The sequence below is a fragment of the Toxorhynchites rutilus genome, chromosome 1 (genome assembly GCF_029784135.1).
Source record: "Toxorhynchites rutilus septentrionalis strain SRP chromosome 1, ASM2978413v1, whole genome shotgun sequence".
NCBI classification, from domain to species: domain Eukaryota; kingdom Metazoa; phylum Arthropoda; class Insecta; order Diptera; family Culicidae; genus Toxorhynchites; species Toxorhynchites rutilus.
The window spans coordinates 38600826-38623219 of record NC_073744.1 but is presented as its reverse complement, the minus strand read 5'-3'; the positions used below and the strand labels follow the sequence as shown (position 1 = coordinate 38623219).

At 37.9% G+C, this 22394-nt stretch overlaps 1 protein-coding gene across 9 annotated transcripts in view; it reads right to left on the bottom strand.

The window, feature by feature from the left end:
* The window catches only part of LOC129761894 (cytoplasmic polyadenylation element-binding protein 2), a 693641-nt gene that overhangs the window by 298826 nt on the left and 372421 nt on the right, over positions 1–22394 (bottom strand). For all 9 annotated transcript variants that reach the window (XM_055759726.1, XM_055759730.1, XM_055759724.1 and 6 more), the window contains one exon: positions 2890–2940. In XM_055759726.1, coding sequence (XP_055615701.1) covers positions 2890–2940 — 51 coding nt within the window. The remainder of the gene's footprint in view (positions 1–2889; positions 2941–22394) is intronic.

Genomic DNA, 22394 nt, shown 5'->3' with positions numbered 1-22394 from the left:
AGATTGTTTGTGTCGTACACGAAAATTACTCAGATATATAAAATAACGTGCAATGTTGTGTTAATAAACTATGACAAACTTGTAAATTTTGTTAATATAAATCCGTTTTTTTTTGTATGTTTTTTTCTCACAAAATTAAACTCGGAGACAAAGTGAACCAATGTTTTGTTTAAAACTTCTCACAAAGTGCACATTATTTACTAATACTAACGCGAGGACCTTCATAGCATATCTGGTGACTGTCTAAGTTCGTAGGTAACTGACAACGTATGAATCCGGCAATAGTAGAATACTGTCAGTTTTGGATAGGCAGCTAAAAAATAGATTCAGTAGCATAAATGATTGAATTTGAATTCGACTTAGCGCATAATAAGTGAGATTTAATAAAGCAAGTTAGTCCCAACAGTACCGCCAATGTGAACAGAAGTGTTGAATAAATTATTACAACCCATTGACCAACACAAAGTGTCTACTGAGTTTATTGAAGATCCTGCCCTAACAAACAGGATTTCTCCTTTGCTAAATTACATTACACTTGATTATATTTTATAGTCAACTGCGAAACACTTACCAAGCAATCACAGTAAACTGTTAACGATGATGAGAACTGATGAATCACGGGAGAAATTTAAATATTTATGAACGGGTAAACTCTACGTGCTCACGCTAAACAAACGTCAAACACAAACGATAATGAGTAGTCGTGTTGAATTTTTTCCTACTATGTAATAATTCAATTGTAATTCTCAAATGAAATGATAGTGAAACCAAGGGATTGCTCTACAGAAGCAATTGTGATATTAATGTATCATAGTTATATCATCAGTGCATGAAGCATTTCAAGATATTAGCTCAAAGTGTCCGAAGTATGATGTTGTCCGAAATATGATTCAGAACGGTACTTAATTGCACAAGGAATGAAATCGCACCCCCATTCCAGGACTTCAGATGTTCCCCACCAAATTACATTCCTCCCTGTTTCGAGCGGAGACCCTAATTCAATTGTTCTGCCCGATTATGGCGGAACGTAAACACCCTCAAAGTAGTGTAACGGATTTAAATTGCACACCTCCCGCACCGTCAGCAAAAACGGCCCAAACGAAACAACGAAGTGTAGCAACAAAAAAAAAGTAAAAGCAAGGAAGAAAGCGAAACCCCGTAATCAAATCCAAACACCGAAAAGGGTTCCAGAATAAACACTAAACGCACAAATTTTTATCTGCCCATACTTCGGACCTGTGGACCAGCGGCGGACGCCCAAGCATCCCATCCCTGAGCCAGAATAAACTGGCTCCCCGCCCACTTGGGAAGGTGCGGAAGCGGGAAAAAATTTTCACAGATTTTCCAACAAAAGTTTATGCGCTCTCCAAAATAACTGGCCTGTTGTAAAAAAAAAAAAATTGAAAGCAAACAACTTGAGCGGTATCTGCCTCCCCTCGTTGGATCGGAAAATATGGTTGAGGATTTTTTTTCCTGCGCTCGCTTCAAAACATGCTTATATTGTGTATGAATATTAACTAGTGGGACAACAAGCGGGGGTTTCCGTTTCCGGTTTTCTCATGAGAGAATTTCTGCTAAATTGGAAACCTCTTCCCAACAGCAATAATGTTGTTCGCTGCCAGGGAAGAAAAAAGGCTCAAATATCCAGCCGAAAGCCCTCCCCCCCAACTGTGAAAAGTTCCAATGTTTTTTTTTTTTGTATATATTTTCTCTCCAGTCGATCTGATCAGACTGGAGAAAAAAAAGCCCTGCAAATAGTTCGCTAGTGGGTGTGCTGTTCTTCGATTGGTCTTTTGTTCTCAAGTTATTTTCTCAACGGCTGATTGCCCCTCCGGACTGTGAAATTGCTGTCGAGATTTATTTTTGGGAAGTGGCGAAAAACATTTGTCGACTAATGAGCTGGATGAAATTAGTCCATTTTCTTCCAACTGCTGCTGCTGTGGCTGATTGCTTCCAGTTTGGTCCAGCTTGGGGATGGATTCGAAGGCATTATCGGATGGGAGTCGGTTTGCAAATCGACTGGAAGGTCAACGGGAATTACTTTTCCAAGTATCCGCCCCCTTCGTTGCGAACAATGAATCTCTTTCTGCTTCCCAATTACTGCCGCCGATTTGCGATTCTTAATTTGTCAACTCCAAGTGAGGAGTGCAATTTCGAGTATCGCTCGTTTATTCCCAACCATATTTATGGCAACCAATTGAGAAAATGAAAATAAAAATGCAAATCCAAATCACTCACAGGGCAACACCTCGTGCATTCGTTGGTCAGCTCAATTCTGCGCGCGCGCTCCCGGTTATCTCCCACTTCCGGTCGTCGCATATTCATGGCGAATGGCGTCTTCCAGTCAGCAGAAGCAGCACCCCCATTTACATATTCATTATTGTTATCGTTATTATTATTACACCTGTTTGAGTGGAAGCTTTGAAAACCTGGTTTCTGGTTTTTTTTCTGCGAAATCACTCGAGAGTTTGGATGAAAGTGCTGAAATTATGCGAATACCACCATAGCTTGATGATGAAAAAACCCCTTTTTCTTCTATTGCCACAGAGGGATCGGAGGGAATGCTTTCACTTGGATCGAATAACGAGGGGATTTTACTAACTCATTCCCGGGTCCACAATGGAGCATCCTGGGAAGCCGTGGAACCCGATATGTGGCAATGATGTGTAGTTCTTTTATTGTTACGGTTATTGGAATTAACTTCGGACAAAAGGTTTCGTTTTTTCGGTGATCGGGGAACTACTTTTTAGCACTTTTTTATGATGATTGCAAACACATGTAATGTGTATGATGAAAAATATTTGTGGTCATTGTATTGAACTGCTTCAGCCACTCCGGAAGAGAGCATTATAACAAATTGAAATCATCGTTAGAACTCGATCTACTTACCATGCAGTTGAGCTAGTGATTGCAACGCGTTTGTGTTGCAGTTGAGGAATCCTGAAAAGTGAGAGAATGGAAGCAAGTTTAGATTGGGTTTACAAGTTGACAATTGTTTAAAACATTGATCTACGTTTGAGAGGGAAAAGTTTTCCCAACATTTGTCAGTACCAGATGTACATGATGTAAACGAAGTTCACCCGTTCTGGAGCTACGCTTGAAAATGGGGATAATAATTCTGGTACTTGTATTTGTTTTATATTACATGGTGGACTCGATTATATACAACCTCTAATTCCTTTCCACTGTATATAATCGAGCCAAACAAAATTTTTAATTTATTTTTTATACGAAAAGTGTTTTGACTAAAAAACACAAATTTATTTTTTTATTCATTCCTTTAAAGTCAGAAAACACTTTTCTCAAATAAAAAAAAGTATCCAAAATCTCTCAGAAAATGGTAGAGAATCATATTTAATGAAAAAATCCTTCTACGGAAATGTCCGGTCGAGTTTCAACAATGATAGATTTATAGAACTTTTTCTTGTTTTTGTTTGTTTTCTTGGCTTTGTTTACCTAAAACTGGCTCTACTTCAATAAGTATGCTACGTAAGACGATTCTGTTGCTTCCGCTTGATAGATGAAAAAAAAAAAAAATTCAGGATATTGTTGTGAGATATCTAAATCAGTGGATTTTAGTAACATTTTCAGAACAAAAAAACATAAAAGTTAGTGATTTTCAAATTTTCATTAATATTTTTTCCCAAAAATGCACAATGAACTTGATTATTTCTATCCCCTTAAAGCCCTCTAGCCATTTGTACTTTGGATATTGTTGTGAGACATCTAAATCAGTGGATTTAAGTAACATTTTCAGAACAAAAAAACATAAAAGTTAGTGGTTTTCAAATTTTTATTAATATTTTTTCCCAAAAATGCACAATGAACTTGATTGTTTCTATCCCCTTGAAGCCCTCTAGCCATTTGTACTTTGGATATTGTTGTGAGACATCTAAATCAGTGGATTTTAGTAACATTTTCAGAACAAAAAAACATAAAAGTTAGTGATTTTCAAATTTTCATTAATATTTTTTCCCAAAAATGCACAATGAACTTGATTGTTTCTATCCCCTTAAAGCCATCTAGCCATTTGTACTTTGGATATTGTTGTGAGACATCTAAATCAGTAGATTTAAGTAACATTTTCAGAACAAAAAAACATAAAAGTCAGTGATTTTCAAATTTTCATTAATATTTTTTCCCAAAAATGCACAATGAACTTGATTGTTTCTATCCCCTTAAAGCCCTCTAGCCATTTGTACTTTGGATATTGTTGTGAGACATCTAAATCAGTGGATTTAAGTAACATTTTCAGAACAAAAAAACATAGAAGTTAGTGATTTTCAAATTTTCATTAATATTTTTTCCCAAAAATGCACAATGAACTTGATTGTTTCTATCCCCTTAAAGCCCTCTAGCCATTTGTACTTTGGATATTGTTGTGAGACATCTAAATCAGTGGATTTAAGTAACATTTTCAGAACAAAAAAACATAAAAGTTAGTGGTTTTCAAATTTTTATTAATATTTTTTCCCAAAAATGCACAATGAACTTGATTGTTTCTATCCCCTTGAAGCCCTCTAGCCATTTGTACTTTGGATATTGTTGTGAGACATCTAAATCAGTGGATTTTAGTAACATTTTCAGAACAAAAAAACATAAAAGTTGGTGATTTTCAAATTTTCATTAATATTTTTTCCCAAAAATGCACAATGAACTTGATTGTTTCTATCCCCTTAAAGCCATCTAGCCATTTGTACTTTGGATATTGTTGTGAGACATCTAAATCAGTAGATTTAAGTAACATTTTCAGAACAAAAAAACATAAAAGTCAGTGATTTTCAAATTTTCATTAATATTTTTTCCCAAAAATGCACAATGAACTTGATTGTTTCTATCCCCTTGAAGCCCTCTAGCCATTTGTACTTTGGATATTGTTGTGAGACATCTAAATCAGTGGATTTTAGTAACATTTTCAGAACAAAAAAACATAAAAGTTAGTGATTTTCAAATTTTCATTAATATTTTTTCCCAAAAATGCACAATGAACTTGATTGTTTCTATCCCCTTAAAGCCATCTAGCCATTTGTACTTTGGATATTGTTGTGAGACATCTAAATCAGTAGATTTAAGTAACATTTTCAGAACAAAAAAACATAAAAGTCAGTGATTTTCAAATTTTCATTAATATTTTTTCCCAAAAATGCACAATGATCTTGATTGTTTCTATCCCCTTAAAGCCCTCTAGCCATTTGTACTTTGGATATTGTTGTGAGACATCTAAATCAGTGGATTTAAGTAACATTTTCAGAACAAAAAAACATAGAAGTTAGTGATTTTCAATTTTCATTAATATTTTTTCCCAAAAATGCACAATGAACTTGATTGTTTCTATCCCCTTAAAGCCCTCTAGCCATTTGTACTTTGGATATTGTTGTGAGACATCTAAATCAGTGGATTTAAGTAACATTTTCAGAACAAAAAAACATAAAAGTTAGTGGTTTTCAAATTTTTATTAATATTTTTTCCCAAAAATGCACAATGAACTTGATTGTTTCTATCCCCTTGAAGCCCTCTAGCCATTTGTACTTTGGATATTGTTGTGAGACATCTAAATCAGTGGATTTTAGTAACATTTTCAGAACAAAAAAACATAAAAGTTAGTGATTTTCAAATTTTCATTAATATTTTTTCCCAAAAATGCACAATGAACTTGATTGTTTCTATCCCCTTAAAGCCATCTAGCCATTTGTACTTTGGATATTGTTGTGAGACATCTAAATCAGTAGATTTAAGTAACATTTTCGGAACAAAAAAACATAAAAGTCAGTGATTTTCAAATTTTCATTAATATTTTTTCCCAAAAATGCACAATGAACTTGATTGTTTCTATCCCCTTAAAGCCCTCTAGCCATTTGTACTTTGGATATTGTTGTGAGACATCTAAATCAGTGGATTTAAGTAACATTTTCAGAACAAAAAAACATAGAAGTTAGTGATTTTCAAATTTTCATTAATATTTTTTCCCAAAAATGCACAATGAACTTGATTGTTTCTATCCCCTTAAAGCCCTCTAGCCATTTGTACTTTGGATATTGTTGTGAGACATCTAAATCAGTGGATTTTAGTAACATTTTCAGAACAAAAAAACATAAAAGTTAGTGGTTTTCAAATTTTTATTAATATTTTTTCCCAAAAATGCACAATGAACTTGATTGTTTCTATCCCTTTAAAGCCCTCTAGCTATTTGTACTTTGACATCCAACTCCTATCTTTCCTAATTTCGCTGCAGTATCATCTTAAACAATTACTGCTGAGCCATCAATTAGAGTCTTGAAAAATCTCAATTCGTACTCCATTTTACTTATAATAGTCGCCCTAACGTTAAAATATTACTTTTTTTTCTAGAAATAAGTCATATTTGAAATATTAAAAGAAGCGTATTCCATATAGTAATCGAGTTCGATATTGTATATAATCCAATCATATATAATCGAGTCTGACCTTTATTTTTGATACTTATCGTGGTCTAATCACATGTCCTTGAGTCTTTTCTTACCTGAACGAATTATGTCGCGAAAAATTAAAAACGAAAGCAAAACATGAAGAAAAGGTTTATCTACCCAAATATGCTTAGTACCTTTTTATTGTGTACGATGCCGTCCCTGTCACTTCGTCGAATTCGAACAATGATACATTGCCAGGGCTATCGTATCAAAAGCTGACAACAAAAAAGTTTTCTATCCATGTGCCACCTCAGTCAGTGCAAAAGCGGCTTCATGAACAAAGTTTCTAGAATCGAGTGGTTCCATCATCTGGGAGCTAATTGATCACCGGGGTGAATTTGTTCATCGTTCTAATAAAAAGAAACATCAATTTTTGGAGCAATTATGCATTCAGATTGAAAACTTTTTTTTAAGTAGAACTACGTCTTCCATTTCTATGCTGGGCTGTAAGTTCAATGTTTTGAAAATGAGAGTGTTACATCCGAAAAACAAGATTTTGAACCTTAAAACCTCTTTGCCGGCTGAACGAAATACTATGATAGCAACTTCATTCGAAAGATAAAATGTGTACGCGTTACATGCTTGTTACTGATTGATCCAAAAATTTGTTTTAATAGCTTTAATATTGCCCAGAAAACAGATTATTGAAACCACTCAAAACTGTATACAAGCTGGTGCCCGCTCAGAAATTTACGTAGCTGTGACTGTGATGTGGCCAGAGATTGTTCTCGCTCATTCGCCATGCTCTCCTTGTATTGTCTTGTGTTGAATTAAAAATACTTGAAGCTTCTGCAGTTCATTCGTCACTAGCACTGAGAAGGGCTTTTGTTAGACAAATTTACTCAAAACTCCCTCTCCACCTGCCTTGTAAAAGACACTTCATTGCCGTTCGAATTTTAATCGTGTACATGTCACATGTTTATCATATCTATAAATAGAATGTTACACAGTTGTCATTTTTTATGTAAGAGTATTCCTTCTATACCATTGCATATGGTACATTTACACAGTAGCCATTTAGGCGTAAGAGTATTCCTTCTGTTCTTCCATTATCCAGTTAGACCACCGGACAAAGGAGATATGATCATTGTTGAGTTATTAAAAGAACATTAGTCCGATGTTCCTCGCAGAGCAGAGCAGTTGTATGGATGAGTCGATCTCATTTCGACCGTGGATCGATCTCCATCGCTGATGATTGTTGCGTGGACGTAGTTATTCTGTAACAACACAAAGATAGTCAACGAGGGCCCTGAGTTTTGCACTCACGAACGATCGCTTACTAAACGAACGCGCAACCAATGTGGCTACGAAGACCCCCCATTTTAAGTAGATTGGTGCAGATTGGTTCCGTACTTCGTTGGTTTGCACTGTACTCGCGTGAAAAATCATAACACGGTGTCACAGACCGAAAGTTGAACGTCTCTGTAGTGTTGCTATTGCATATGTTTCGGGTTTTGTTGGCATTTATTTGAACAAGAGGGTATAATTGAACGAAAAAACTCCAGAAAATATGCTTTCTTCGTCTTTATTCAGTTTTAATAGTCGTCTAATTCAGCCTCCTCAAAACAGAGTAATTTTTGATACTCCAACTGATATCAATTAAAAGTATGCAACTGAATATAATTCATGAAAGTATAAAGAGCTAGAAAATAACATAAATATGTATTTATCGGTTGTGGTTTCATGGGTGTGAAAATCAGAACATACCATAACTGCATGCTCGAAATAAACATATTTCTTACATTTTATGCAGTTGTAGCGTGTTTTCGGGTCTATTTTCGAAAAGAAAAATGTATAACGACCTTCTGAATACCAGATAATAAATGTTCTGGAATTTCAAGTTTTTATATTTCTAATATTCTTTGTCTTCGTGTTCTTGGTAAACTATTGTTATGGAGTACAAAAAGACTCCTACTACACCTACTATAATATTATAAAAATGTATACTTTTTGAATTAACTATTGAATAATTGAAAAATAAAAAAAATCCGATTTATTTAGTTTTCGAACCTTTCCAGCGCCGTTTACTCGTTTAGTTGAATCAGCCTTAGTTTTGGATACAGCTAGCAAGCAGTCAGTGGCGGTGACAGAGAGACGTAAATATGGCTTTTCTCAAGGCCAATGAACTGGAAAAAGCCTCTATAAATCAAGACATCATCATCATCACTAAGATATCTCCGGTGAATGAATGGTACAAAGCCTCAATAAAACAATCCAAGTAGAAATAGAAGAAGCCAAAAAGGAAGTAAGATGGAATTTTGAAATTATGTGGAAATAATATAAAAGCTCTACACCAAGTTGGATTCGATTTTCGTAGGATTTCGATGCGCAAAAACTATTTGTTTTCAGCTAACAGCCCTTTGTGTAGTCCAAAGTCTCTTCGGCAATGTGCCCAACATCATCCTCATAAAAACTCATATACTCATGAAAAAAAAAAACAAATGACGTTTTTCGTGTGTCTGTTTTTTTTCGTATTTAACCCTCACAATTTCACCATTCGCCTAATAATACAAACCCGTTGTTCAAAACATATTTCAAACCCATAACGTTTCACAAGCTCTTTAAAAAATATATATTCAAAAATTAAACGAGATAAAAAGATTTTGATCTTGATAGTTAGTCGAAATAAAGTTAGGAATCGTTATGAAAATAAAATTCCTCCAGATTATCTACATCCCAAAATTGTTTTCTAGTGATGAAGTACATGCTGAAACATGCTGTTATCCAAAGTAGTTCTAATATCTGGATAAACGCGAAAAATGTCTGAAAATGTTGCTTTTAGCTTAATCCAAATATTTTTATTTTTGAACTAGTTGGGATTTAAAAAATCACAGAACATTGATCCTTAACGTTTCTTCTGCGTCGTGTAAATATAATCAAAATTAAAAACACCAACTATAAAAAAAGGTTTCTTCTTTCGTTTGTATTTCTCGTTTCGGTGCAATCTCTGGACCGTACATTGTATATGGGCCTGATTCTCGAATACACTTCACGGTGGAAACGGGATGTAACGTATCCGCGATGACAACGGTACGGTGTCGACATCTGGATACGAGATTAGTTTCCCACTAAACTTATCATTATAACATCAAATTATCTTCAGATGAAATTTTTGTATGAGATTATTATATCACATGAAGAAAACAAAGTTTTTCACTCACATTGAATACCAGTTTGATACGAACAAGTTAATTTTCATTAATGATTTTTTATTTGAATAGTGCTCATTCTGCCTGAAAACTCATTATTATCTTCGACACTTCACTAACTCGTAAAGCGTAGTTCAATGGCGTGCCGTTTATTTCGTTTCCCCCATGAAGTGTATTGGAGAATCAGGCCCTATGTCTTGAGCGTGCATTCGCAGGCCTATGTTTTGGGCGCCACTGATCCACACCATAGCAGGGCAACAACTGACGGTTCGTGTGTCTAATTTGCTATGGATATGACTTCAAATTCGTGTGAATTTCATAGAAAGTTGTTTCCCGCTTCACTTACTACAGATTACAGATCGTGTATTCAGTTAATAAAGCAAACTTTCTCCCAAAATCAGCTAGTCAGATAGGACAAATCTCCCCGAATAGTACCCAAACCTGTATCCATCCTCCACCGGACAGGGATTGGTAAAATTATTCCACCAACTCCGAGCGGCTAACGCGGGCGGTCTGTGTGTCCGCTTCGGACCATGCATTTGCCAAAGTAATTTCAATTTTGAGATTGCCATCTCTAATGGGAATAGTTGGTCCGCCCGGATCGCTCTAATCTAATTTACGGCGATGACGACAACGCTGATTCTTTGGTCACACACTCACAGACTGTGGCCGACTTCGGGATTCGTTGGGTTGAAATTGTTCCCTTTTTGTGTGTGTGCGCCGATCGGACGGACGCGTGAGCTGGCGATGGCTACCAAATTGCACATTAATGGGAAAACTTAATCCGTCGTATGGTCACGTCTTAGAAGAAACCCACGTCTCACCTTCTCTCCCAGTCTGGCTGCCATGAAACAATGTCTCCAAGAAAGTCAATACCAATTAATGTTTGAAAGGACCCGAAGGGGCGAAGAATTCCGGCACATTATTCATTACGACACACAAACACACGTGTGCTTGCTCTGCTTACCCTCCTTTACGCAAATCGCTTCCCCCCCCCCCAGTGGGTGGACACACGGGTTGCACTGACCCGCCACGCCGAGGAGTGGTTTCGGTTCTTGAAATGTTGATGGCTCGAAAACGTTTTACTGTTCATTTCCGAGCGAGTGAGCAAGCGAGGAAGTGAATGAGTCAACGCGATGCCCAACTGCTGATAGTAGTGATATGCCCAGGACACTCCGGTAGGTTCCCGGAAGGGACTTTTATCCTTCCCTCGACTTCACCGTCCCCAGTTCCCGAACTCTTAGTTCACCACCATTTGAAATGGCCATATCCCGCTCACCCGCTCGCTCAGTCGACGACTCGGGAAGCCGCTAGTGGCATGATTAAAAATTTAATTAAACTCATAAATTAAACATAAAGTAAATATAAAATACGTACATAAATTATTTATGCCCAAACTTTTTCGAGTGATATAGTCGTTGCTGATATCGCTTTGTGGGCTGGGCTTTGGCTCGGCGGTGGGGTCGACTCGCAGTTGGAGTTGGTGGGCTGGCAGGGATGTAGCACAGATAAATGAGGTGTATCCAGTGTGGCAGTTTATTTTCCGGTGTGTTAGGACGAGGACTCTACAGAATGGGAGGAAGGATGAAAGGAACTAGTGGCGCATCGTTTCGGGCTTGGGAATAATTTTAATGGGTGCTATTGGATGCATTGATATGGTAATTGCCACGGCGAGCAACTTTTGTGAAATTGGGTAAGCGAGTGCGACGGATTCTCTTTGTGTGGATTGCTCACTTTCAGTGTTTACTTGTGCGTTATAATATTATAGGTTGGCAGGTGAGGCTTGAATAAATGTGTTTCACTTTTCCACTTGAATGCGAGGTGTGGTCCAATTTATAGTTTTGAAACTGAATCATATTGAATGTATTGCGGAAAATTCGCTGAAGCTTCCAAGGTGTATTATAAGGATAACACATCATTGAACTTTCAAGAAATACTTAAATACACTACTAGCTAGCACTCAGACTTTATATACATCGGAGAAGACTTCATTTTCAACACCATACACTCTGTCCAACTTCTATAAGACCACCCTGATTCTATTTCGTTGCAACACAAACAGTTAGAATTTCAATAAGATACATTCATACATTGTTGAATGCTTAGAATAAAGTATATTTTACGCCAAATTCTTTCAAAAGAGTTGCTTGTTTATTTATTGTGCTTAAATATGGTAATTTAAGCTGTCAAGTTTCTATAAGACCATTTCAAAATTCATAAGTTTGTCAATAAAACATTCAAAATCATTCACATGTCAATAATTGGCAACCTTGTCATTTCGGCTAATAACATGGAAAATTCGTGTTGGAATACTAGTTACCAAACTCTGCTGGACGGATTTCTTGATATTTTTCCATGTTTTCGAAATTGCGACTTTGAGCTCTTCAATCGTGGTTTACCGCTTTTCCTCAGTGTAGATTCTGCGTTCGAGGATCACCCTAAGATTTTCGACACGATTCTAGTCTGGAGAGCGACCCGGCGAGTCCAAAAAAAATAAGCTTTTGGTCCTTAATCCATTGCTTAGTTTACTTGCTTGTATGAATAGAAGCATTGTTTTGCTGAAATGTGAATTTTTTGTGACGATATCCACGCAAAAACAGTAGGAGAGAGGATTCCAGAACATGTGTGTACATAATCCTTGAATGATGTGAAAGCTATTTTGAGCTTTCCGGTTGCACAGAATCCCGCCTAAACCATGCACGAACCTCCACTAAAATCCTGTTCCTTCTTCCGTAAATCACGCCAGTACCTGTTGAAACCATGAGGACCATCCAGATTGAACTATTTTTCGTCAGTGAAGATAACCTATACATTGAAAAACTCTTCGTTATGGTATATAGCGAAAAGTATTCTTCTGGAAACATTCTTTGTCAGAACATACCATGTCCCACTATCGTTTCATGTGAGCTTTGGCAAAACTCAGACCTCTTCCGATGTGAGATGGTGTAAGATCAGGAGCTTTAACCTTTTAAGCCCTCTATATGTGAGGATTTTCTACCAAAATTTGACGAATTGTAACCCGAGCAGTTGAGTAGTTGAAATATTGCTTTATTTGCAGATGCGATTTTGAGGTATTCGAAGCTGTACTATTTCCCGCTTATTCCGGTCAGAGAGCTTCGATCTACGCAGAGCTCGATGTATGGGTGCCACACACGTTGACGCAACAAAACACCTTTGACCATATCGACGCATGTGAATCGCAACAAAATCGACCCGTTTCTGAAGCGGATGGTGACTGGCGATGAAAAGTGGGTCACTTACGACAACGTGAAGCGCAAACGGTCGTGGTCGAAGCCCGCTGAAGCGGCTCAGACGGTGGCCAAGCCCTCATTAACGGCCAGGAAGGTTCTGCTGTGTGTTTGGTGGGATTGTCAAGGAATAATCTATTATGAGCTGCTTCCCTATGGCCAAACGCTCAATTCTGACCTATACTGCCAACAACTGGACCGCTTGAAGGTAGCACTCATGAAGAAAAGACCATCTTTGATAAACAGAGGCCGCATTGTCTTCCATCAGGACAACGCCAGGCCACACACTTCTTTGTTGAGGCGCCAGAAGCTCCGGGAGTTCGGATGGGAGGTTCTTTTGCATCCGCCGTATAGTCCGGACCTGGCACCAAGTGACTACCGCCTGTTTTTGTCCATGGCGGACGAGCTAGGTAGTCAGAAGTTAGCCACAAAAGAGGCCTGTGAAAATTGGCTATCCGAGTTTTTTGCCAATAAGGAAGCGAGCTTCTATAACAGGGGTATTATGAAGTTGGCATCTCGAATTCAAAAAAAGTACCGCAGGACTTTTTTGACAGCCTAATATGTACTAGAGACTATTTTGTAAGGCTTACACAATTACAAAATTACAAAAAAAAAAGCAAAACATGTGACTATACTTCTTCATGTACATATGTTTATGTTTCTATAAATTGTAAATTACACAGTATACATTTTTAGGCGTTAGGTTTTTCTGTTCCATTACATTATGGTAAATTACACAGTAGTAGCCATTTAGGCGTAAGAGTATTCTTTCTGTTCTTCCATTGTTCAGCAGACTGGGCAGCGGAGACAGTTGATATTGATCATTGTTGGGTTATTTATAGAACAGCAGCCCGATGTTTCTTGCAGAGCAGAGCTGTTGTATGGATGAATCGATCTTATTTCGACCGTGGATCGATCTCTATCGCTGATGATGATTGCTTGGACGTAGTTATTCTGTAACAACACAAAGATGTAACAACTGTACAACTGTAACAACACAAAGATGGTTGAGGGTCCTGAGTTTGAATTCACGATCGATAGTAAGCGAACGCGTAACCAAGTGGCTACGAAGACCCCCCGGCTTCTTCATGCTTGTTGAATATCTTTGACAAAATACCTGGCGTCTCTGAATAGCAGAGTATTGAAACCACGCATACACACATAAACCCTGATCGAAAAAAAGTCATACAGTAAGTTACGTCTCACACGACATGCCGAAGCATCAATGGCGCTTTAGAGGCGATTTTGACCTGTAAATGGACACTCGCGATGATAGTGGAACAGTGTCGACGTCTGGCGGCAACTTTCAATCTGGGGTTATAATTTGGGTCCCGAACTCGATGTTTACAAAAATGTCCAATTGGAGGTGAAACTGTCCAATTATTCGTGTCTCATTACAGGTTTGTCCAATTAGCTAGATGTTGAATCAGATGTAACTAACTGTATAAACAAAAACACATACACACTCATCGAATCCCTCGAAATAATATTGTAAACCGAACGAGAGAAAGAAAGAGGGGAAAATAGAAAACTTAGCTGTGTCAGTGATACCAACGAATCCTTCCATGGTGATACTATCGCTGCGTTCTCATGTAAAATCTCACGATCAAGAGTCCGATACACGTAGTTTGCACCAATACAGGTAAAGACGGCGAACCACTTGAAGTAAGAAAAATGAGGTGAGGCCGCCTCGCATCGGATTTTGCACTGCCATACAAACGAAACACAACTTTTTGCATAATTCGAGAACTAATCAAACTAATGAAAAAAATTTATATTATAATGACGAGTTTTGGTAGAAGTACTAGGAAATTTACAGAACAATAAAATTGTAAAGGGTCAATAAGATAATCAATAAACAGTTCTGCGATTAGACTCATGAACGTTCGCTTAGTAAGAAAACGTGAACGTTTGAAGAAGTTGATAACAAATAATTCATTTTTGGATGGAACGAAGTTAGCTGGGTCAGCTAGTATAAATATTCGTCTAATTCATTTGATTACATGTTAAGTAAACAGCTTATGTTCTGTATCTCAATTTTGGATATACGTACGTATATATGTACGTTTTATATGAAATGATTTGTGTTAATTGTGTTTAGTGTTTATGTTGGGTTGAATGTCGTTTAACTATTATTACGTGGCTCTTATTAACTCTTATTTGCTTCCCCCGTTTTATGCTTGGAGTGTTTTCTGTTGAACCATAGAGCTTGACCCTAAAAGCCCTACTATATTAAATCGCATTTTGGTTTAGTCTAGTTATTGCGTCCTTTACTCGAGGTTATTCGTTTCTTTCAATAAATCAATTGTGTAGCATGTACCATTCTGTTGGAACCACAGTCTTTTCACATTGAAGGCACTTAATTATGGTACGAACAAATCGTTTCGCTCTGATTGGCAACATGAAGTAAAACGGACCAATGATTCCATTGGCTCATAAAGCGCATTAAACAGTGGTTCTGTGTGTTTCCTTGGCCAGTGTTTGCAGTGTGTACAGAGTTATCACGATTCAAATTAGTCATGTATTGTCGGTAGCATCAAGTATGAACATTTCCGCAAAGTTTTAGTGTCTATTCAGAGCTATTTTGCGGTGCAGATGGTGGGAAATGAACAATTTCCTTGGTTAGAAGCATTTCGTTAGTGTAACCATTCAATTTTCTGAAACATTCATAGCGCTGAAATATACTAAGAAAACTTCTATCGTAAGCTTTCATCAGTATACGAAGCGTACTTTCTAGACACATGGGACTAGAAATTCTGTATTGAAGAACGTGAACTTCAAAACCTCTACCGGATGTTAAAACAAGAAAAAGGCTCCACTCAGATAGTTTTATTGGACTACATTGACAGACAGAACCATCTGTTGTCAAATTCTGGTTCCAAAATATGAGTTGGTTATGAATTGGAACCAGAATAATATTTAACAAATGACTGAAAACAATTCCAACTCTTTAATGAGCACGGTGTTCAGATGAACACATGCCCTGGATCTCGCATTTCACTGCCCGACAATTATCTCTCGAAAGCCCTTGGAACCCAACAAATTGCTCAGGTGTTTCCGTTCCACACTCGACACATGACGACGAGAGCGAGCCGTCCAAAGGTCGAACCCCATTCTCCCTTCGTCGCGCTTTGAATTGCCCCAAAAAGTCTGACTCTGCCTTCCGCAAAGTTCTAGTCGTCACCGAGTTGAACTTGGAAAAATAATGCCACCAGCCGTTCCGTTTCGACCGTTTCGTCCGACATTTCAACAGCCGGCAGTACACCTGAGATGTTGTGTGGCTTTGACATTTAAATTGTGAATGGGTGTTGCTACTATAGCCATGTCACGTGCAACTGCTGGGCCCTACACTCAGCGCCGTGGCCTTCCAGATATCCATACCCTCCGCACCTTCGTCGATTCATATTTCTCCGCTTTCTTGGCCCTAGAGAAGTGCTGGGGATATTTGCACACTTGGAGTCTCTGTAGCCCCACGATAACGATTCCGTTTCTCACAATCACGCTCCAACGAATTGTGGCGTAACATCGCCCCCACCACCCACTTGAGGCCACCTATTTTCACAGGTGGACTTACGTCGGTAATTTTTGTGAATATGAGAAATTGCGGTAACGATGATGATTATGATGATGATTATCATAGCCCTGCAGCACGCTAGCGGATGGGCATTCAGATTGCTCTACCCCCCCTTCTCAGGGAACCACCCTCAATCCCCCTACTCCTCCTACCACTCGCCACGCTGTCATTCATAAATTGATATTTAATATTTGCTTCCATATCACCGCCACACGTTTCGTTTCCACACGTATGTTCGTTAGTGCTCTGGCATCGGAAAAATATGCTTCAAACGATGTTGATTCTGTTGTTCCTCGAACGGGGATGGGTGGGAGTCAGCATATCATACGAATCCTATGGTTCTTTTTTCGTTCGTTGTTATTTTCGATTGAAGTGATAGCGCGGTTGTGTGTGCGAGAGGACGGGAAATTGATTCGAGTTGCCGGAGTTTCGTTTTTGTTTGCCCGCCAGTAAATCACGTGAGGCTGTGCTCGCACACGTGTGCGAGCGAGAATCAAGATTTGATTGAATATCGACTCGCGATAGGAATCGCTACGAATTCCAACCGCATAATTATAGCTGCCTGTGTGCCAGTGTGGAAATTGGTAATGATTAGCATTTTTCGATTACAAGAGAGAGAGAGAGACTTTGATGTTCGAATGCATGCCATTATCGTCCGTTGTTGTGATAGATCAGAATTATGCCGAAAAAAATCCAACTTTCAAGCATATCGTTTCGGGCAGACCGGTTTGGAAAAACAATGCCACAGGGGAGAGAAAAAGCTGACGCAGCGGCAGGCCTAAGCCGACTTTACCAACGAAAAACATAAACAAGCGAATGAATTTGAAATTTGTTATTCTACAATTTGAATGGCTCATGAGCATGATCCTCTCGTGACACCAGAAGAGACGACGGAACCGATATCGATTTTCCTGAAATTTGACCAAAAAAAAATGATGAGAGGGATACAAGTGAAAGCATTTAAAGAAAAACAGCGTTCAGCAGAGCTGAGCTCGAACCAATGCACACGGAAAAAAGAGTACGAAAACGGGTGACCGAGAGGGCCTGTCGGAAAGCTATCATAAATATTCCGAACGCAGATTTATGTTCGTCTCTGTGTGTAAGCGGATAATTGATATGATGTTCTGCTGTATTTAATTTCGTCGCCGCTTTGCTCGATTGCAATTTCTTTCTAGCTCTCGGAAATTTAAGCGTTGGTAAAAGCTGAAGCTCTGCGCAACTTACGAATCAGCTCGTCTCGGGGGTGTTCTAACAGTATCCTAATAAAATAAGAAAACAAACTTTTTAAGCTAAACGGTTTCATGGTGATTAAACATAATAATGTACTAAAAGCTAGGAAATAATTAGGCAAGTAGCAGTTAGCAGTTATCACACCTTTTCTTCATTAGTCTAGGGCATTGATAAGACTAAAATAAAATCGTAATTTTTCATAAATAGGTGTGTTATTCTAGTCAAGCCCTTTCATTTGATACCCATAATGATAAAATTTTGAACAACTATATGTATGACGCCATTTTGTGGTGGCGGCCATTTTGGATCTGCATTTTTCATAAACAACTGTATTCTACTAGTCAAATCCTTTCATTTAATACCCATATTGATGGGGTTTTGGAAAAACCCATATTGATGAGGTTTTGAGACAATTTGTAATCCATCATTTTTTGTAGCGGTCGCCATCTTGGATTTCAGATTAATCGGTCAACAAGAAGGGGGTCAAATTTCTATTAATGTGGGACAGCGCTACAGACAAACATGTTACAAACATACAAACATACATACATGTTACAGGGCTGAATAAAACCGTTGAAAATGAAGTGAATAGTTACAGAACATTCACCACTGAGATCGCTATGTACATTAAACTAAATCAAATTGAATTTAGAAATGATAAAGTGAGGAATATGGAGGGAAATGAAAACGTGGGATTCAACTGAATTCGCTGACGGCGCCAGTGGTTGTATGGTTAGCGTAACAGCCTCACAATCCGATCGGCCTGGGTTCAATCCCAGCTGGCGTCGTTGGGATTTTCTGAGGCGAAAAATCTCTGGTTACGTCTTCCTTCGGAGCGGAAGTAAAAGAAGTTGGCCCGGCTCATGAGTTGTTGAGTCTGATAGGTAGGAACAGGTGGAGTCGCCTCCCTGATGTCGGTGATTGGCACTTAAGTGGCGGAAATAGGCCGACGAAAAATAAGCGAAGATAAAAAAAAAAAACTGAATTCGCTGTTCGCAGTTTTCTTAAATATGGTTGAAAACATCGGGACATTCAAAGGAACATGAGTTTTCTTTAGAAAAAAAAGAAGAAAAGGAGGAACAGTTAGAAACTGAGAATTAATGTAAAAAAAATATATAATGAGTATTTTAAGAACATATCTTCTTTATCTAATACAATTTCAACACAATTTTTTCGACTAGCAAAATGAAAACAACACGTATGCATGATACATTATTGAGGAATCTTCGTGTGACGAATCAAACAACAGATCGCCGGCGTTTTCTGGATTTTTAGAAATTATACGGTCATTCAGAGATTGTCTCCGTCGCTGCGTGTTGAAATCTATATATATGAAAATGGATTTCTGCCTGACAGACTCTTTTGGACATGGAAACTACGGAACCGATCGGCGTGAAAATTTGTATGCAGGGTTTTTATGGGGCCGGCGAAGGTTCTTATGATGGTTCGAAACCCCTCCACCCTCTCTAAGGGTGGCCATTCAAATGAAACACAAATTTCTGCATAACTCGAGAACCAATCATGCAAATGAACCAAATTAGGCAAGTTTCAGGTTTCAAGGAATGTTTCTACGTTGATTCGACACTCCTCCCCCTTCCTAAAAGGAGACTACATAATTCGAGAGCAAATCAAGCAAATGAAACTAAACAAGGCATGTGAAGATGTTAGGAGGCAAGGAATGTTTCTATGCTGATTCGATACTCCTCCCCCTCTTCAAGGGGGACTGTCATACAAATGAAACACAAATGTCTGCATAAGTCGATAACTAATCAAGCAAATGGAGCTGAAATTGGCATGTGGAGCAGGGTGCCAATGAATGTATGGGAAAAAATCGACCATATAATTTCAAAAATTTCCCCTTTACAAAATGTTCACCACCACGAAAAAACACCCTATGCAAAATATCAGCTCACTCGAACTTCAGGTAGAGTGGCGCAAAGCGGTCAAAGTTTGAGTTTTTTGAAAACTGAAAATCAACCAAGGGTAAAGGAAATCGCGGTTTCCGAATGTTTTTTTGACGTCAACCATTTTAAAATTGCATGAAACGTCGAGATCTAGTGTCATCTCAATTTTTGACGTTGGACTACGTCTTTCATTAAGGGTGCGAAATCAGAAAACAGGTCACGTTTTTATGAAATAAAGTTAACGTTAATAACTATTTTCACCGTAAACGGATTCTGGTGATTTACATACCAAACGAATCGTAAATTCTCTAAGATTTGTTTGATATGCTATACATTACAATCCCATGGTCTGTATATGGTTTGAATTGATGAAAATTGGAAGCATTCCCGTTTCCTCATACATTTGTTCTGTTCCCGAACAGAGCTGTCAATAACGAGCAACTTATCGACTAGCAACGAAGGGGAAATCGTAAGATGTAAAGTCTCCGTAAACAAAGGAAAAGAAGAAGAACGAAGGTGAATATTTGCCTAGAGTATAAACAGTGGATCTTGCTGAGGCAAACTTTTTTAGAGGCGAATGAACTGCAAAGTTTAAAGCCTCTTAAAAACAAAGAAAGAAAGAAAGGCAAACTTCAATCTTCGTGAGGACACCGACTAAACAACACCGTTGCTGGGTGAGCTGGACGGCGTGGGATCGAATGGTTTTCTCAAGGCAATGGGGGTGAAGGAGTTATATGAGGAAAGAGTAGAGTTTTCCAAGGGCCTTTTTGAAGGCTAGAGACGAATGAACTGAAGAAGTTTATAGTATATAGGAAAGGAAGGAAACGCAAACTTTCAGTATCGTTCTAGATACGAAACAATGAACATCGCTTGTTCTGCCTTGTGTTGCGCCATTACATGGCTTCGTTTCGGACTGAGCTGTGAACGCGACCAAATTACTCACTCGCTGATGTCTCTGCCATTGCAATCATTGCATCAAACTAACGCCATTGCATTAATGTTGATCTACACAATTGAAGGGAGATAGCGGGAGGGAATTATTTACGCTAGGGTATTAGTAATGAATCTCTGCTGAGGCAAATATTCAGCCCTTTTCCAAGCAATTAAAATTGTTTGTTTACTATCATCATAGGTTGGTGCCATTGAAATTGCATCAATGCATTGAAATGACGCTATGGTGAAGCAGGTGTTAAAGTTGTGCACCAAAAAATTGTTTGGGGAATACCAGGTTATTCAATAAGTTATTATAATTATTATAATAAGTCTTTAATTTATTTGGGTTCACGTGCATATAGAGTTTATTTCGCTTTTTTAGTCACCAAGAAAGTAAATCTCATTCTGGAATTTTGTATGTGATTTGGTTTCGCTTGCCAGTAGCAAAACTTTCTCCACTAAGGATGATAGCTGCGCTTATCTCGAGCATGCATTATTCTCCGAGCACAAGAATAAATCATCAAACAATTATCGTCAAATGATTCTACAATAAAAAAAAACATTCCAGGGCAACGAAAGAGTGGCTGTTTCAAAATTTTCGTAGCATTATTAAATAATATCCACAGTTATAAACAAACGACATGGATTAAACTACAGCGTAGCTCTACGTCAACAATGCGGTCGTGTCTTGAACATAACCTTCTATATTTTTTTTTTTGTCAAAAATCGACACTCTGGGACTTTTTCGGAATAGAGCAATTCTAAATGGAATCGATAAATGACAAAACGTGAGTATTCTTGATGCGAATGAAAATTTGTATTCCGTTTGGGTTGGAGAAAATATGTGTTTTCCACAGCATTTGAGAATTTTTTGACTCAAGTGTAACTTTTGAGAAGAGCATATCGATTTTAGTAATAGAAATTTTTGATAATTTATATCTCAAAAACTATGAGTCGTACCGAAATAGTGTCTTAGAAAGAGTTATAGAGAGTTATAGAGTATTGAAGTTAAAACTTGTTTCCACTTGTTTACCACTTAAATATTATTTTAGAATGAATTTTTGTCATAGATTATGTTCTTCGTTACAAATAAATTTGATGAACGTTCTTTTACGTTTGATGTGATGCCTAGGATTACCGAAATATGTGAACGGAAATATTGTCAAACGATCATTGTATTTTACATTTCCCTCTGAAATGATCGCACATCTCATGTTTACGTAGTTCTCGAACAGCGAAAGTTCATTCACCTCTAGTATCTGAAATGATGATTTTCCCAGGCTTCTCAGTTTAAAAGTACGTTTCAGGGAAACATATTCCGGTCTGCACAACGACAAGCGAGTACAAAAGTACTCAACACCAAAAACTACCCCGACTTGCATGTATTTGCAAAGCGGATTTCCACAGGTACATCGATTTTGAAGTCCGTGTTAGGGAAACACAGCTCAGTGGGGGAAAAAATACCCCCGACTTGCATGTTTTTTACAAAGCGGATTTCCCCAAGTACATCAATTTTGAAGTCAGTGTTGGGGGAACCGTAGATCGGGCTAATCAAAACATGGCAGTTAGTGCTTTTAGATAACGCTTCACATTTTACAGTTATTCAATTGTTCATTTCATGAAAAATAACATTTTATTAATTGTGATAGACCTAGAAATATTACCTATCAATTGATGCAAACATCTTTCCGATTTGTTAAGAAATGTTCGAGTTATAAGCATTCGAAATACAGGTAGGGTTAGCACGCAATTCGGCAGAACAAATGTATGGGAAAAAAGGAAGTTCTTCCAGTTTTAATGAATTTAAAAGGTTTAGAGATAAGTTAATTGTAATGTATATATCAAACAAGCATATCAAACGAATCTTAGAGAATTTCCGATTTGATTGGTATGCAAATCATGAGAATTCG